The sequence below is a fragment of the Pistacia vera genome, unplaced genomic scaffold, assembly GCF_008641045.1.
Source record: "Pistacia vera cultivar Batoury unplaced genomic scaffold, PisVer_v2 Contig1326, whole genome shotgun sequence".
Taxonomy (NCBI): Eukaryota; Viridiplantae; Streptophyta; class Magnoliopsida; order Sapindales; family Anacardiaceae; genus Pistacia; species Pistacia vera.
Window position 1 is genome coordinate 52,974 of NW_022195387.1, and position 17,369 is coordinate 70,342.

Genomic DNA, 17,369 nt, shown 5'->3' on the forward strand with positions numbered 1-17,369 from the left:
AAATAAAGTCGTTGAAAAAGATTAAAGGATATGATTTTGGCTGTTGTATCGGGACTGAGAACAAATTTTATACGGTTTACCGTAAAATGCGTGCTGTTAGTACTATGATATGAATAAAAGTATATACATTCAATTCATGTGGGGGCTGGTCAATCAAAGACAAAGGTGGTAGGTGATTTTTATTCAAGTTTGAACTCTTTTTTGGTCTATATTCCTGCCTGCGTTTTCTCAGCACTAGCCACTTCTATCTTTTTTTAATTTTTAATAAGGTGGAAGCAATATCCCACTTAAGTCTTAACAGAATTCCAGCTAAATTAAAATAAGATATTAATTTTTTATTTTGCACTATCATTATCTCTTTTATTTTTATTTTTTCTTCGGCTAAAACATATATGATTTATATAATTATCAGTATCAGACTATTTATTAATTACTGGATTATTGCAAAAACTTATTTCTAATTTTTTTATTTTAGCATTACAGGCTGTAAAGTGTTGAAGTAATGCCGGCTCGCTCAACTTGACTCAGCTCAGTTTTCATGCCGCCGCCTCTAACCATCATTAGGTGGCAAGTAGAGACTAATCAATAACTTAAAAAAACATAATTAAACTAAAAATAGACAGACAATTACCTAGAAAGCCCTTTCATATTAGAATTCCCAAAAACACCCTTAACTACCACAAATCAAGTTCACCAGACACGCACGTACGCCGCACGTACCCCAGTTGGCCGTTTCTTTATAAAACCCTTCACATATCTCAAGAGTCTGTCCAGGTTCCGCTTCCCGTCATAAACAAAACTTGTGAATTTACTTCCACAAGAACCTAAACTAAAAGCCATTATGGCTCTCATTGGCAGCACCTCCATTACTCCCACCAAGCCTTCCTTCATTCAGCCTCAAACTCCGCCCTTCACCGCTAAAACCAGATCAAATATCCTCCCCATCTCCGCCGTCCACGCCGCCGATTCCACTAAACCCTCTGTGAAGAGCTCAACGACGCCGGCAACTCAGCCAATTACCAAGACCCACAATGCGGGTACAGGGAAATGGACGGTTGAAAGCTGGAAATCGAAGAAGGCTTTGCAGTTGCCGGAGTACCCGAACAAGGAAGAGCTGGAATCCGTTCTTAAAACTCTGGACGCATTCCCTCCGATTGTGTTCGCTGGTGAGGCCAGGAGTTTGGAGGAGCGCCTTGGTGAAGCCGCTGTGGGTAAAGCGTTTTTGCTCCAAGGAGGAGACTGCGCTGAGAGCTTCAAAGAGTTTCATGCTAATAACATTCGTGACACTTTCAGAATCCTTCTTCAGATGGGTGCGGTGTTGATGTTCGGTGGTCAAATGCCCGTTATCAAGGTCTGAATTTTTGAGGGGCATTTGTTACTGAATTTTTTATTTTTTATGTTATTTGTTTTATTGATGATTTTTTTTTTTTTTTTTTTTTTGTATAGGTGGGGAGAATGGCGGGGCAATTTGCGAAGCCGAGATCGGACCCATTTGAGGAGAAGGATGGCTTGAAGCTACCGAGTTACAGAGGGGATAATGTTAATGGAGACGCTTTTGATGAGAAATCTAGGATTCCAGATCCACAGAGGATGATTAGAGCTTATTGTCAATCCGCTGCTACCTTGAATCTTCTCAGGGCTTTTGCTACTGGTGGTTATGCGGCTATGCAGAGGGTTACACAGTGGAATTTGGATTTCACCGAACACAGCGAGCAAGGAGATAGGTAATTACCTTACCCTTTTTTTATTGATTTAGTCTTAGATGATTGATATTACTTCATTAGATTTTTAATTTATTTTTTTAAATGGCGGTTGTACCGTCTTGACTCTGTTTTGATTCAGTCTTAGATCCGTAAAATATTAAATTGGAAAATTTTATCGGAGGGTTTACAAAAGTTTTGTCATTTTCAACTTTGCTTTTTTCATGTTTTTTGTGTTTCTCAGAGGTCAATTGGATATGGAGTAAACGGCAGATAACCTTTTTCATACAGAATATGCCATATACATCAACATCACTGCTACTGTTTTTTTTTAATTGAAAAATGGCCATACTAGGCCTTATTTGGGATGCTTAACACCTTAACTTGTTTAGCCTTGTCTATAAGATAATCTGCTTGCTTGCTTTCTATAAGACCATTTTGCCACGTGTTTTGTGAAGTCAGATTGTAAATTTATTCTTGTGTGGAAGAAACAAATATATAATTGGAATATTTTATTCCAAATATCCAAAGTATCCTATTCTTGGTGTTTGGATTCAAATGAAATTAATTTGGCCAGTGGCTATATAATTTTAACTATTTTATCTAATGCTTCTGTCTCTCTTATGTTACCTGAAGAAATAATTGTCCTGGTCTTGAAATGGCAGGTACCGTGAACTTGCTAACCGGGTTGATGAGGCCCTTGGATTTATGTCTGCCGCTGGACTCACTGTTGACCATCCTATCATGACAACAACTGAGTTCTGGACATCACATGAGTGCTTGCTCTTGCCATATGAGCAGTCACTTACAAGGCTTGATTCAACTTCTGGCCTTTACTATGATTGCTCTGCACATTTTCTTTGGGCTGGAGAACGAACCAGGCAGCTGGATGGTGCTCATGTTGAGTTTCTGAGAGGTGTTGCAAACCCCCTAGGCATTAAGGTCCAAAACTGAGGATGAGACCCCTATAATTTAATATGATTTGGTGAAACAAAAATTTGAACTCTACTGATATGAATTTTCTCTTCTACTCCAGGTCAGTGATAAGATGGATCCAAATGAGCTAGTTAAGCTCATTGAGATTTTGAATCCTCAGAATAAACCTGGGAGGATAACAATAATCACAAGAATGGGTGCTGAGAACATGAGGGTAAAGCTTCCCCATCTGATCAGGGCAGTCCGCCGGGCAGGCCAAATTGTTACATGGGTCAGTGATCCCATGCATGGTAACACCATAAAGGCTCCCTGCGGTCTCAAAACTCGTCCCTTTGATGCCATCAGGGTAAACTACTCATCACTTGTTTTTATAGATTTAATTAAATTTCTGAGGAATTTCCTGATTAGCATAAATTTAAATTTACTTCATCATGCTTTCCCTAATATCTGAGGAACGAATATCCTTTAAGAATTTGGTCAAGTCATATTGGTTCAGGGAAAACAATGGGAAAATTTTGAGTTTAATAAATGAGAATAATGGTTAATTAATCGGCTTACTCTAGTAAGCACATGAAGAATAGATTCATCTCAAAATTTGACAAAAAGAGTTACTGTAAATTTAAAATTCAATGCAAATAATTTAGAGCAGTTCTTGTCTGCCTGCAGCATCTTTCCATGTTCTGGCCACTGAACCAATTTGGATAGGGGTATAGAAATGTCAAAACTCACCAACCATACCCAATAGCTATAAGCATATTCTGCGATTAGAGATTTCTTTATAAGCATGTTGTTTGATTGATCTCTTTATCATTTATGAAGTGGGCAGCTAGCTCAATCATCCCAACTGTTGGTATTTTGTGGTTTCAAAGAAATCATAATTTTTGCTTTAGTAAAATAGATAGTGCGGCAAGCAATAGAATCCCGAGTGTTGGTATTTTGTAGTTTCAAAGAAATCATAATGTTTCTGAGGTAAGCATTGAGTTGTAGTTGGTGAGAAAGAGACAACTTATAATATTTATTGTGGCAAAAAGGTCAAATGAGGTTTTTTAAGCATGGATATGATAATTTAGTTTAGACAATTCTTTGTTAGGTAGGTAGTCGTCTTTCCCCAGTAAGTTTTGAGGGAGTCCATAACTCTTTTTCCCATAAATAAATAAATAAAAATATTGGCCATTTCTTTCGGTAAGGGAATGAATTGTTGGGGGGCGGCAGCCATTTTATGATTTTCTTTTCCTTACAAGTATTGCACATTTAAACAGAAATTGTTGCACCAGATACGGAATTGATATTTTGAATACTAATTACTTATCCTACTTCATTTGTCCAGGCTGAAGTGAGAGCGTTCTTTGATGTGCATGAGCAAGAAGGCAGCCACCCAGGAGGTGTACACTTGGAGATGACGGGCCAGAATGTAACAGAGTGCATTGGTGGGTCAAGAACAGTGACATTTGATGACTTGAGTTCACGCTACCACACCCATTGCGACCCAAGACTCAATGCTTCACAATCACTCGAGCTTGCCTTTATCATCGCTGAACGCCTTAGAAAGAGAAGGATCAATTCACAGCAACCTCTTGTCTCTTCCCCCTCTTCTTCCTTCTCGATGCTGTAGATTGGCTCAAGGGGCCTCACAAATATGTTATTTTTATAATTAGACTGTACTACTATTTTAAATTCTGAAGTTTTGATTTAATTTATGTTATGTATTGTATGTGTATACTGGAAGTGAGAACCAAAGAAATAAAAAATAAAATTGTGAGTTTATCAAAATGTTGGTGATGTCTGTGTGTTGTGGATTGTATTATCTTATAGATTTTGGTTTTATGTTGTACTAGAAGTTAGGTGTTGACACAGCCACGTGAGTTTTACCAAACTTAAGAGTTGAGCATACTTATTCGTAATGAAAACTCTTTCGTTGAAATTTGAAGTTGGTTTGGTCTGCTGGTAAGAAATGCCTATTTCCTGTCCAGTTCGTTCGGCTGGCTGGAATGAGCTAAGCAAGCTACTACGGGAAAGTCACAACTGATATTTTTTTGATATTTATGCTAAATGATTTTAATATTCGTTAGGACTAAGGTCACTGCTATTAGATAATGTAATTCCCATAAATTGGTTTGATTTGGTACCCTTGGATGTCAGTACAAAATATGCAACCAAATTTTATATGAAGAAATAAAAATTTGAACATTACTAATCCCACTGTATTCACATTTTTCAATTTGTTTCACTTCGATTATAATCTATTCTCAACATTCACTCATCAATTTTCACAACTCCATATCTCGTAAACGAGATCAATAGCTGAGTTTGAAATCTTATTTACAGATGTTGATACAGAAATCTGCACCAATTTGAGTGATCTGATCGACCTTAATAAGATTGGAATTAATATGTATGTGATTACGGGTAACTAGCAATGAATGAATAATGAATGCAATGAAGAAAATGACAAAGAGATTTTTAAAGTGGTTCGACGAGGTAAACTCTTGAACCTACGTCCACTGTTTTTTGTATTTGCTATGAGAGCTTACAATAGTAATTCTATGAATTTTTTCCAACCCATCTATCATTGTTTAAGGAGGTTTATATACAGAGTTTGTATAAAGGAAATAGCGAAAATAAAGAGATTATAATTAAATTGAAATGCATATCCGGTATTCTCGTGATTGGGCCTTGTGATTGCGCAAAGATTATTGTCAATCTGATCCCTTCCGAGATATTTGGGATCTAAAGTTACCTGAGAGTTGGTTGAATGATCGCTTGGATTGTTCGCGACTAGCTTGTGCTGGGTCAAACTGTAGCTCGACGAGCTTACGTTGAGTCGGACAATCAGTGAAGTCGAACTGTTTTCAGGTCGAGCTATAACCTCGTAATACTCCGAACTTGATGGAAAAATTGCATACAACAACGGAATTTGTCATCGTGACAAAACAAAAATATATATATTTTCAATGAAATCGCTCATTATAGTGACTGATCTTTTTTTATGACCGAAATTAGTGGAAAATTAAGTGATGCTAACTAGATCTTCAATATATAAAGAAAGAACATTTTTTTTTGGCCCTTTATATAGTATTACATATACATAATATAAAATGGGATTAATTTACTTTATTTGTGAATTGTGATTCCAAATGAAACTGCATATAATTAATTATTACATATCGATAGATAAAAAATGAGTGAGTTAATAGTGATTCACAAAAATTGAAATTAAGGTTGTAACTAGGACTTAAGCTTGAAGTGATTTTTTGTTTCATTTTGTATTAAAATATATTATTCTATTTTCAAATAATTTTATTAAACTATACGATAGATATTTATATCATATATTTTTTTTTCCTGAGATTTGTTAACTTGTGTCTTTAAAGATAAACAATAACATTAAAAAACTGAAAATCTATTTTTTTTTATTTATAAGAATAAAAATATATTAATTAAGCTTTAATATATTGATTTCAGCAAAATTACACAAATTAAGACAATTATATTTAAAATTTCATAAACAACTTTTTTTTTTTTGGTCTGCGTTCAATTGCGAAGCACACGTGTAACCGGTCTACGCGGCAATGAAAACGGTTTCCACATACACGCGCTATCAAGGTTGCTTAAACTCTAGGCGAACCTCAGGTGGGCACCATCTTTGCAAGTGGCCGCGTTCTATCAAAAGCGAACATTTAAAAAGAGTAAACCAAATCCACCTCGAGAGATTTGGAAACCTTTGATAGTATAGCTGAGCAAAAGCAATCAAATCAATGGAGAATTCTGATAATAATAATGGTAATGGAGTCGCAACAAAAGATCGCAGACCTGATGCTCTAGGCAACCTTAAAGTCCTTCCCGATGAACTCATTTGCTATATCTTGGAAAACCTCACTCCTCGTGATGTCGGTCGTCTCGCTTGCGTTAGCAGGTTTTATCTGCGACTTATTATTATAATTATTTATTAAATTCTAATTAATAAATCTGAGTTAACGATGAATTGAGCTTATTTTGGCAATTCGAGAGTTAATGACTATATGATTGAATAGCATTGCCAAAGTTAATTATACGTTGATTAACTTCTACAATCTCAATTTCTTTTTTTTAAACTTAGCTGTTAATTTTATTTTTTCTGTTGAATTCATCTTTGGCCGTCGACTTGTTGAATTCATATGATTTTTTGTTTCTGATATGCAGTGTCATGTATATATTTTGCAATGAAGAACCACTGTGGACGGGTTTATGCGTCAGGAAAGCGAATGGCCTACTCCAGTACAAAGGCTCTTGGAAGAAGACCACTTTGCAATTGTAATCTTTCAAACTAATGCTATATTTTTCACCTTGTTTCACAATATTCCTTTTTTGGTATATAATGTAATAGTTTCTGTTGTGCTTTACTGACACAGAGAGGATCCGCCTATTGAATATGAAGAATCATGCAGAAGGCCGTTGCATTTTGATGGTATATCTAATGATATTCGTAATGTTTTCTATATACTTTTTCTTTCTCCTAGTAATCTTAAGTCACTGACATTACCTTTTTTAGGATTCTATTCTCCATTCTTGTACAGAAGATTTTATAGGTGCAATACTTCATTATATGCCTTCTCTTTTGATAACCGGGTTCTGAAAGCAAGGAAAGTCCTCACTTTGGAAGATTTTAATCATGCACGTAATGAGACTGATGTGGTAGGGTGTAAATTCTTGATTTTAGATTCAATAAATTACTTTGGATTGAAACCATTGGAAAGGATGTTTCTACTCTATTTGGAAAGATTTACTAATACATTGTTCTTTTAGTTCTATTATGTTATCCCTTATTGTGTAAGCTTTTATCTCCTTGCATACTTTCTTTTAATGTTGTCATATATTTAAATCTTCTATAATTATCTGAAGTCATATTTAACTTTCCTGCCTTTGTTTCCTTGGTGGCTTCTTTTAATTTCTTTCAATAGGGGTTTGAGTATATTTTAGAAGATTTATGAATGCTAGAGGAAGGGCATCAAACAGGTGATAGTTTTTGAAATGTTGAATCAACATATAAAGAAACAAAATTAAGGTAGAAATGATGCTTCTCAGAATGTATGCTAACCCTCTGTGAACCTTCCCTTGTCTTCTTTCAACTCCTCTGCTGCAACATTCACGAGCAACTGACAAGTACCATTGTTACTGCTTCAGAAGATAACTCTCCAAATTAAGCTATTAATGCCATGTCACCATTTATTCTGTTGCCGCAACCATAATGTCATTCCCCTCCTTGGTGCTATATAGCTACCACCAGTACCACACTATCATTGCTACATTTACACACCCCACTTTGTCATCACCACCAGATTGCCTCCACCACTGTCATGATGAAGTACCTCTTTGATGTCTCTTTTTACCATGTAATCATGATTACCATTTTCACTTCCTCCAAAATACCATACTATGATTATGGATACCCAATTTGCCACAGTTACATATAGTTTTACCATCTTTCAGTCCTGCAGATACACTATGTTTTGATTATTTGTGATCCAAGAACAGGTTTTACTAATAGTTACATGTCATGCTAATTGTTAGCCTCAATAAATACATAAATAGATGAATAAATAATTAAAGAAAAGTGAAAGTGATAATTTTTTAATAAAAAGAAATAGTTTTTCTGATATTATAGGTAAAGAGAAGGGGGAGCTAGTTCCATGAGCCACTTTTTATTTCACAGTATATGCCTTTCTTTCATACTTTATGAAATTCTGTAGTCAGAAGTTGAAAATTGTAATAGTATGTGATTTGGCTTGTTCATGTGTTTCGGTCCTCATCAGGTTTTGCTTAGTGGATTGGCTGATACTTGGCCTGCAAGGACTACATGGACAGTTGGCCAGCTATTGATGAAATATGGAGACACAAAATTTAACATTTCTCAAAGGGGTGTACGAAATATCTCAATGAAATTTAAGGATTACGTCTCATACACGAAGGTTCAGCGTGATGAAGACCCCCTATATATTTTTGATGCTAAGGTGCTCTATGGTTGTAATAATATTCATTCAACCAATTTTTTTTTCCTGTAAGAAAATTTGATGTTAACTGTCTTTTTATATAGTTTGGGGAAGCTGCACCTGGATTGTTGGAGGATTACAGTGTGCCTCATCTATTTCAAGAAGACTTATTTGCTGTTTTAGATAGAGATCAGCGGCCATCGTATCGATGGTTTATTGTTGGTCCAGAGAGGTCTGGTGCTTCATGGCATGTTGACCCAGCACTTACTAGTGCATGGAATACTCTATTATGTGGCCGTAAAAGGTATATATCATATGTTACTTACTGTTTTTTGGTCAATATTTTTATTTGCAATACCAATACCTATCACCTTATAGTTCTATTTTTTTAGTAATTAATTGTTTTGCAAAGTAATTATATAGGAAAAAGAGAAGTTCAACAAAGAGTCAATTTTACCTTTGGAATATCCTAGATTTTTTGTTCTTGTTTTGTTAGTTGTAGTTTTTAATGATGTGTACAGTATCATGAAATGCATAATTTTTGTACCATGCATGCCATGTGTGCAGGCCTTTATGGTTGATTTTGGTCTTGTAGTTTCTTTATCATTTTCTTTTTCTTCTCTAACTGGACTAAAAAAGTCAAAACCTGAGCATGGAAAGCTTGATTTTTGTTTTGTCCTCTTAATCACGGCTGTGTTCTCTTGCCAATTTAAGTTTTGGCATAGTTGTACATGTTAATGTGAGGGATATTGGTCTTGGCATATTAGGCTGCAGGCAAACTATTTAACCCTCGGTAATTGAAATAGCTGATTTCTACAAGACTGTCTCTTTTGATCGATGGATAGGTGGGCATTATATCCTCCTGGACGAGTACCGCTCGGTGTTACAGTTCATGTAAATGATGAAGATGGTGATGTCAATATTGAGACCCCATCATCTCTGCAGGTATTTTATAAAGATTTCATCTCCTTTTCTAGTATCATTCATCTGATTCACCTTTACTGAGTCACCTTTTTTTTATGTGTGTGTTTATAGTGGTGGCTAGACTTCTATCCTCTTCTTGCCGATGATGACAAACCAATTGAGTGTACCCAACAACCCGGGGAGACAATTTTTGTTCCAAGTGGATGGTGGCACTGTGTCCTGAATTTGGAAACAACTATTGCTGTTACCCAAAATTTTGTTGATTCCAACAACTTTGAATTTGTTTGTCTGGATATGGCTCCTGGTTATCGTCATAAAGGTGTTTGCCGTGCTGGATTGCTTGCTCTTGATGAAGGTGGTCTTGAGGCTTTCGAAAAGAATGCATGCTGTGATGATAAATCACTGAGTTATCCAGACATGACTAGGAAGGAGAAGAGGGTGAGAATTAACAGTTCCAGGGAGAATCAAAATTGTGAAGAAGCAATTAATGGTGTTTCAAAAAGCTATAATTTGTGGAAACAGGGATTTTCTTATGATATAAGTTTCTTGGAGAAGTTTTTAGATGAAGAGAGAGACCACTATAATTTTCCATGGAACTCAGGCAACTGCATAGGGCAACGAGAAATGAGAGAATGGTTATATAAGCTTTGGGTTGGTAAACCGGAAATGAGAGGGCTAGTGTGGAAGGTAATTCCTTTTCCTTTTAGCATTTTCTTTGTGCTTGTCAAGTTGGGCTTTTATTTACATTGAACGAATAATAACTATTTCCTTTCTTTCGAGCTGTAAGTGAGATGAATTTATTAAGCCAAATGTGTAAAATACTACCAGATTCTCCTTCTGCAGACCCACTATTCCAATACCAAGGTGTTCATTGAGCAAGTCTTAATGTATAAGAAGCTAAATTCTTGCTGACCATACATATTTAGCAACAATATTAACTTGCCTATATGCTCTTTTTACCTTGGAAAATATCATGATAACCTTGGTCAATGGTAAACTTGATGATCCTGGTCACCTTAGTGATCACCTTGGTCAAGAGTGAATGACGATTCTTCTCGTAGGACGATGAGTTCTATAATGTTAAATAAGGAAACAGAAACTTTTGAATAAGGTTATCTAGTAGTCATTTGCTTCCTATGTTTTCAATGAAACTTTTCATCAAGGTGGTTTGGTTCCTATGTGTTGAAATTTGAGTTTTATGGTTATTTTTGCCTTCTACTTGTCATGCCTATATTTTCTGACAGTTGCTCGGAATTGTCTTAGGGAGCATGCCTTGCTTTAAATGCAGGCAAATGGTTGGAGCGCCTGGAAGAAATTCGCAATTTCCACGATCTTCCTCCTCTCACAACTGAAGAGAGGCTCCCTGTTGGCACTGGAAGCAATCCTGTGAGTTCATTGTTTTTATGTCAAGCCATGTTTTTCTGAATTTCATTTTTTATTTCTATTTCTTAGTCAAGTCTGTCATGTTATATTGCCCTTTTATCTGTTGAATTGCATTAACTTTAACATATTGAAATATGAGGAATCAATGCAAGGATCTGATTGATGACAGGACAAGGTTTTCAGTAAGGTTTGATTTTGAATGTAGTGGTTTACTTTTGAGAGGGATTCTTTGTGGAGGGTAAGATATGAATACAAAGGCAAGGTTTGATTTCGAATCGTGCTAAGACCTAAAGCTGATCTCTTTCAAAGTGTTTGTCTGTATGGATGCTAGCAACCGCAGGGCTGCATAATTAAATCATTTACCTAATCTTAAAACTTCTGGACCTCATGTAATTTTTCTTTCCACCATATTTCGTTTTCTATTTTTTTGCATTTCTCATCTGGCATTTCTCTTGTGTGGTTCCACCACACAAAGACTAGAGGGAGTAGGATTTAGCTGACTGTCTCCTAGAGAGGGGCAATCTATTAAACTTACATAGCAAATAGTAGCAACTCATGTTGAGGTTAACTTGAGCCTCACAGAACTGAATTTCTTTGAATGAGGAGTGATTTGGATTATGCTACCATCAACAAAGCATTGGAGATCCTAAGATTTTAGACTGAAAGAAATTCCACTACTGTGGCATTTTCTTTTATTGTAACATGGCACGATGTAATATGCTGTTAATGTTACGAATCTGATTTGTGTCAGTTGGCTGTTGATGTCAAGAATATATAAATTTGATTACTAGAAAGCAGCTTTAGTTTATACAAATGAATTTTTTTGTAGCTTAGTTGGTCTAATCTTGCTTTGACAGGTTTATCTCATGGCTGACTGTGTAGTCAAAATTTTTGTTGAAGAAGGGTTAGAATCTTCGCTTTATGGTTTGGGCACTGAGGTGAGTTTTAATTTTTTCTCCTCAGTTCATGTTTTATGTCCTGTGTTGTGTGGCCATTAATTTTATAAATTAAATCTGGTAGGAAAGGTCTCAACAACAATGTATAAACTATATATGTGTCCTATCACATGGATCCGAAGATATCACATAGATTTGAACAGATTAACCTTGTCACCTGAATCCAAACACATAAGCCCAGTTTGCGTTGTTATAATTTAATTAAGATGGGGCTATTGGTACACAAGATACTCTCCATCCTTTTTTCTCTAAGTATACACTACTAAAATTTTAGGAATTATTTTTTTATCAAATTTTTGGTTTTCATTGTATTTTTCTAACACTTTAGCAAGGATCTATGGATTTTGTATTAGAATTATGAAGATATGTGGAGTAAAACTCTAATTTTTAATTTAGTTGTGGGTGTATAAAAAAATGGGTGTTCAAAGCACTTTATTGGGTGTATATAACCTCACTCCTTATTTAATTGATACACAAGATCTATCTATCAAATTTGGATTTGAGAATGTATTGAGAAACATTAGTCCTAGAAACTTAGGTGAAAAAAAGGATCCAAAAGTACTGTTCACACTCTAATGCTTCACTTGATTGCAGCTAGAATTTTATAGTTCACTGTCTAAAGTCAACTCCCCTCTGAAAAATCACATTCCTGAGATATTGGCGAGCGGAATTCTTTATCTTGAAAATGGTTCGTACAAAGTTGTGCCTTGGGATGGCAAAGGGGTGCCTGATGCGATTGGTAAGTGCAATCTTATCTCATGGAACTACAGAGAAGACGATTTCCCTTTTGGCATATGGAGCAAGAAACAATTTGAATATAAAAGAGCGGGAAAATCAGTATGCGAATTAAAAACTTCAGATGGATGCACAGGGATATGGCCATATGTAATAACAAAACGATGCAAAGGGAAGATATTTGCCCAGTTGTAAGTGTCTTAACATAATTGTTTCTTGTTCTAGTTCAGATGCAGCTCAGCTTTTGAAATTACAGATGTGCTAGGAGTACCCTTGGTGTAGCTTCAGGCATAAAAACTGCATTTTTATTCTTTTTGCAGAAGAGATACAGTCACCTGGGAAGATATGCTAAACTTAGCCTCCTTTTTGGGAGAGCAGCTGCGTAACCTTCATCTCTTGCCTTATCCACCTTTCGATGACTTAACCTTATCAAGTTTTAAACAGAAAATGGAACTGACAAATGGTTGTATGGAGGATTTTCTCTGTAAATCAAATATTCCAGTGGAATGGGAATTTTTTATCAGAACTCTTGCTGAGAAGAAGAAGGATGTTGCAAGCCGCCTGACTAACTGGTATGAAGACACTTCTTTTGCCTTCTATGTCTTGTTGACACCTCAAGCCTGTTAAATATCCCAACTGCTAATTGCATATGATTTTTGGCAGATTGATATGCACATTTCATGACATGCTTTATTTATTTTAAATACTGGTTACTACCTGTACATCATCCGGTTCGGATGAACTGAGGGGGATTCGCTTAAGCATCTCACACTTATTTCCTCCTCATATTCATCTTCTTTTAAATTATCACTAGAAACAAGTTTGTATATTAATTTGATAATGGCCTTTCAGACACGACAACTCCCAATTTTTAGATTAGGAGGCTTAGTGTGCGTGTGTGTTTTTATTCCCAATTTTTCCAATAAATCTGGTCACCTTGATTGAGTCTGCATAGTATGCCAAAGTTTGAATACTTGGAAGTGCTTAATTAAATAAACCAAATTTCTTTATAATTTGTTTTTCTCTATAATTGATACATTTTTTCATTAGACAGTTTCTGTTACTACTGATGTGAATTTAGAGCTTCATGTTTTATGTGTTTTGCACTTAAAGGTTCTGTGTGGCACCTCTGAGATCCTTATGTTGCAACTTGTAGGGGCGATCCAATTCCTGGGACACTGATAGAGAAAGTTGATGAATACATACCTGATGATTTTGCAAAGTTGCTTCACGTGTACAAGGTTTCTTCTGTAGCGCACCAACTTTTTCTTTTTTTTTTTGGCTGTGATATCTTTTGTTTCGGGTAAAGATATATCATGGTGGAACCTCTATTAGGTAAAGTATTATTAGTTTTTCATTATCAGTTGGATCTTGCTTGTTTGTTTTCAGGATGAGAATGGCCTGAATAAAGTTTGCAAACCTTGCTCCTGGATACACTCAGATATCATGGATGACAATATTCACATGGAACGGTGCTATGCTAGCTCATGCTTGAGTGAAAATGCTGCAGATTCTGGCCCGAGGGACACTGGGTCCATGAATGGCTATGATGGCAGTGGAGAAGACAAGTCATGGCGTCCAACTCACATTCTTGATTTTAGTGATCTTTCTATAGGTTAGTGCTTTTGGTTAATGCAATTTCTATTCTATGTAGCTATAACCATGATTTTGTCATGAAAAGAAGAAAAATAACCCAACCAGCAGCCAATCTACTGAAAGGCCTAAAGATAAAGAGATTAAAGAAAAGGCTACAAAATACCAGACAAGCAGAACGTGAACGATAAAACTTAAAACTTGCAGATTCTGAGCAACAAATGGCTACTATAAACTATAAGGCTAGAAGCATTATTTATCTTTCTCATAGAGAGTTTTTGCCTCGAGTTTTTATCAAATTCCTCTTAACCCAGATATTTCTACCTTAAATATACTACCTGGGGAAACTTGAAATTTTATCTATGTTTTTGTCTGTTTTACATTATTGCAATGGAAATCCTTCAATCCATCGGATATGCATCAGTTCCTCTGCTTTACAGAATGTCATGTAGCAATGTTCCGATTGTGAACTCTAGGTCTGGTGGGACAACCAATGCTCTAACCTTTGGGTACTTCGTGTGTATAAAAACATGGTATTAGGCTTGTAGGCAAGTTGATTTTCTGTTTTTCCTCACTTTGAAAGTAGTTATTATTGGTCAATTAAAATGTAAATGTTGAGGTAATGCATACAGTTAAATCAACTTTATGTAACAATCTATCTGAGTTTTATCCTTTTGCAGGTGATCCTATCTATGACTTGATACCTATATATATAGATGTCTTTAGAGGCGATTCTTGTCTCTTTAAGCAATTTTTAGAGAGCTATAAACTCCCTTTATTGAGAAGAATGCCGCAGCCTGAATCAGGAGATGACAAGTTTGCACGACTTTCATACCACACCATGTAAGGAACATCCTCATTTATGCTTTTTCTGTCTTTGGGTACCTCACGATCGAATTTTTATCAATGCTATTATTGATGTTCAATTATGCATTTATCATTCATGTAATATGATATTGACAACACTATCAATTATTACTGCTCAAGTAAATTTAACATTGTAAGGAAATTATCATAAAAAATGACACGAATTGTAGTACCGTCGGGAAAGATATACTATCTGAAGTAGTACCAGTTAAACGGGTTTGAAATTCAGAGGTTTATGGCCCCTGTAATGGTGTGTTTATAAATCATGCCCCTCCTTAATTATTCTAGTGCCATATATTGAAAATAGCTAGTACACTATTGCATGCTTTCTTTTCAATTAATATTTTGACAATCCGCTTCAATCCAATATAACCTGAGTTAAATTCAGTCTCAACCCAACCTATAACTTTAATTCTCTAATTCAGCATCCAGGTTAAGGGGCCTTAAGCTTGAAACTGTTCATTTATTTTGTATCTAAGCATTCAAATTATTTAACCTGAATCTCTTCTTTGAAAAATCCAAGATATTAATAGGATAATTTGCTAATGGGTTAATAGAGTATTTTCTGAATATAGGTCTTCAACGATGGATATGAGCAAATTAAATATGATATCCATTATAAGTTTGAGCATCATTGTTATACTGTCCATGTTTTCATCCTATATCAGCATCAATCTGCCATCATCATGCTAATCAGCGTTCTTCACGTGCTTGTACGTTTTGCTGTAGATTGAGCATATCTATATTAATCTTTTGGATGGCTTCATGTCTGCAGGTGCTACTGTATTTTGCATAAAGATAATGTCTTGGGAGCTATTTTTGGTATGTGGAAGGAATTAAGGATGGCCAAATCATGGGAAGAAGTTGAGTTGAAATTGTGGGGAGACCTAAATAATTACAAGGGCTTCCCCTGATCATTCTTGCGTTTCTCATTTATTTACGGTTTTACACCCTCCAACGACTGTGCTTTTTGAGTCTAAACATACAAACACATATTTGATCTTTATCATTAGTTTTGAAAAACTGGTAATCCTTCATGTAATTTAAATTTGCATTACAATTTTTGTTGTAAGGGAAAAAAATAACATAAAAATTGAATAATTTTAAATTTTTACACGTTTTTCTGTCAGATTATTTTGATTACAGCTGTGGTTCAATAGAAAAAATAAGGTTTATCAGGCTCAGGCCTATTTGTTCAGACTGAGTCATTAGTGTTGATTGTTTAATTAAAATGGAATATTGGAAAGATTTAATTTGAATTATTTGTATGCATAAAACTTTTCAGTTAGCTAATGCCCCTCAGATCAAATGGTTTGATGACCTTCGACTCTACACGTCGTCGTCTTATATTGATAGAGTGTATTTCAAAATTGAAGTGTGTGAGATCAATCAAGATCGTCTCTACCTTCAAGCAACTTTGCAGCTAGTAACTGAAGCTTAAGTGAGATCTGGAACTTAACTTGGGAATGCGAAATCAACATGATTATAATGATCAAAGAACTCAAAAATAAGAGTTGTACCGAGACAAGTTTTAGCCAGTTGTTCCACATTATTTCCTTGCCCTTTGTTTGATTCAAAACACTTTTACCCAGGTTCAAATTATCACCCAGAGGTCTGGCTCATGGCCAGAACTTAGCAGGATTGGGCACAAAAACTAGTAGTGGTGATATTAATGAAGCTCCTAACTCTTCTTTTTTTTAATTCAAGAACGAATCGGTGTAGTTGATTCAGTACATATTATAGCGATTTCTTGTTTCATCAGAAGATTTAAGTATTTTAATCTTTTGGGATTGGTAATGATGATTCTTGTTATCTTCCATAAGTGATTAAATGAGGTGTGCCATTCGTACTTTCTAGCAATCTCAATTCTAGTGCTTGTCTTGTCGTCCAACCTCCTGATGAGGTTTAATAGATTGTCTCGTCTTCCCCACTCCCCCATTGACAAATAAAATAGAACAACATTATAAAATACTGCAACTAAAATGCTAACGAGTGGTGATGATTAGTAACCCTAAACCTAAAGGACAATCTAGCTTGCTTTTCAGATTTTAAATAGGGGTATATGGATTTGTATTATTGATTCTTTAGTTAAATATGGCGACTGGCGTTGGCATCACTTGTTTTAATCGCGGTGATGCTACTTTCTGGGATGATTTTGCTTTTTTCATACATAATTAATTACTATATGCTAGATCATGTTGTATTCTTTCATCACCAGATAATCATTATTAACTTTAATTATATAAAATGATGTGTCTTACCTAGTCACCATAATTGCAGAACCTCATACTTGAGCTCCCATCACTCAT

At 35.4% G+C, this 17,369-nt stretch overlaps 2 protein-coding genes across 2 annotated transcripts; both read left to right on the plus strand.

The window, feature by feature from the left end:
• The first annotated feature begins 755 nt into the window (after positions 1–755).
• On the plus strand, positions 756–4,406 carry LOC116122228 (phospho-2-dehydro-3-deoxyheptonate aldolase 1, chloroplastic-like). The gene is made up of 5 exons (XM_031408122.1): positions 756–1,351; positions 1,447–1,724; positions 2,366–2,642; positions 2,737–2,982; positions 3,964–4,406. The coding sequence occupies exons 1-5, from the start codon at positions 842–844 to the stop codon at positions 4,246–4,248; spliced, it is 1,596 nt and encodes a 531-aa protein (XP_031263982.1). The 5' UTR covers positions 756–841; the 3' UTR covers positions 4,249–4,406.
• A 1,796-nt stretch (positions 4,407–6,202) lies between these two features.
• Positions 6,203–16,176, plus strand: LOC116122229 (F-box protein At1g78280). Its single transcript, XM_031408123.1, has 16 exons — positions 6,203–6,549; positions 6,816–6,926; positions 7,025–7,080; positions 7,165–7,307; positions 8,426–8,623; positions 8,707–8,906; positions 9,448–9,547; positions 9,638–10,213; positions 10,790–10,912; positions 11,767–11,847; positions 12,460–12,791; positions 12,921–13,172; positions 13,757–13,841; positions 13,990–14,215; positions 14,874–15,036; positions 15,836–16,176. Exons 1-16 carry the CDS (start codon positions 6,392–6,394, stop codon positions 15,972–15,974), a joined length of 2,943 nt encoding a protein of 980 aa, XP_031263983.1. The 5' UTR covers positions 6,203–6,391; the 3' UTR covers positions 15,975–16,176.
• The last annotated feature ends 1,193 nt before the right edge of the window (positions 16,177–17,369 follow it).

What these genes read in the sequence shown, in the direction of transcription:
- LOC116122228 (XM_031408122.1), top strand. Translation starts at nt 842, where the DNA reads ATGGCTCTCATTGGCAGCACCTCCATTACTCCCACCAAGCCTTCCTTC. An exon ending in CACAGCGAGCAAGGAGATAG is followed by an intron (nt 1,725 to 2,365) that starts GTAATTACCTTA and finishes TTGAAATGGCAG; the next exon opens with GTACCGTGAACTTGCTAACC. An exon ending in GTCCCTTTGATGCCATCAGG is followed by an intron (nt 2,983 to 3,963) that starts GTAAACTACTCA and finishes TCATTTGTCCAG; the next exon opens with GCTGAAGTGAGAGCGTTCTT.
- LOC116122229 (XM_031408123.1), top strand. Translation starts at nt 6,392, where the DNA reads ATGGAGAATTCTGATAATAATAATGGTAATGGAGTCGCAACAAAAGAT. An exon ending in TTTATGGTTTGGGCACTGAG is followed by an intron (nt 11,848 to 12,459) that starts GTGAGTTTTAAT and finishes ACTTGATTGCAG; the next exon opens with CTAGAATTTTATAGTTCACT. An exon ending in TTTTAGTGATCTTTCTATAG is followed by an intron (nt 14,216 to 14,873) that starts GTTAGTGCTTTT and finishes ATCCTTTTGCAG; the next exon opens with GTGATCCTATCTATGACTTG.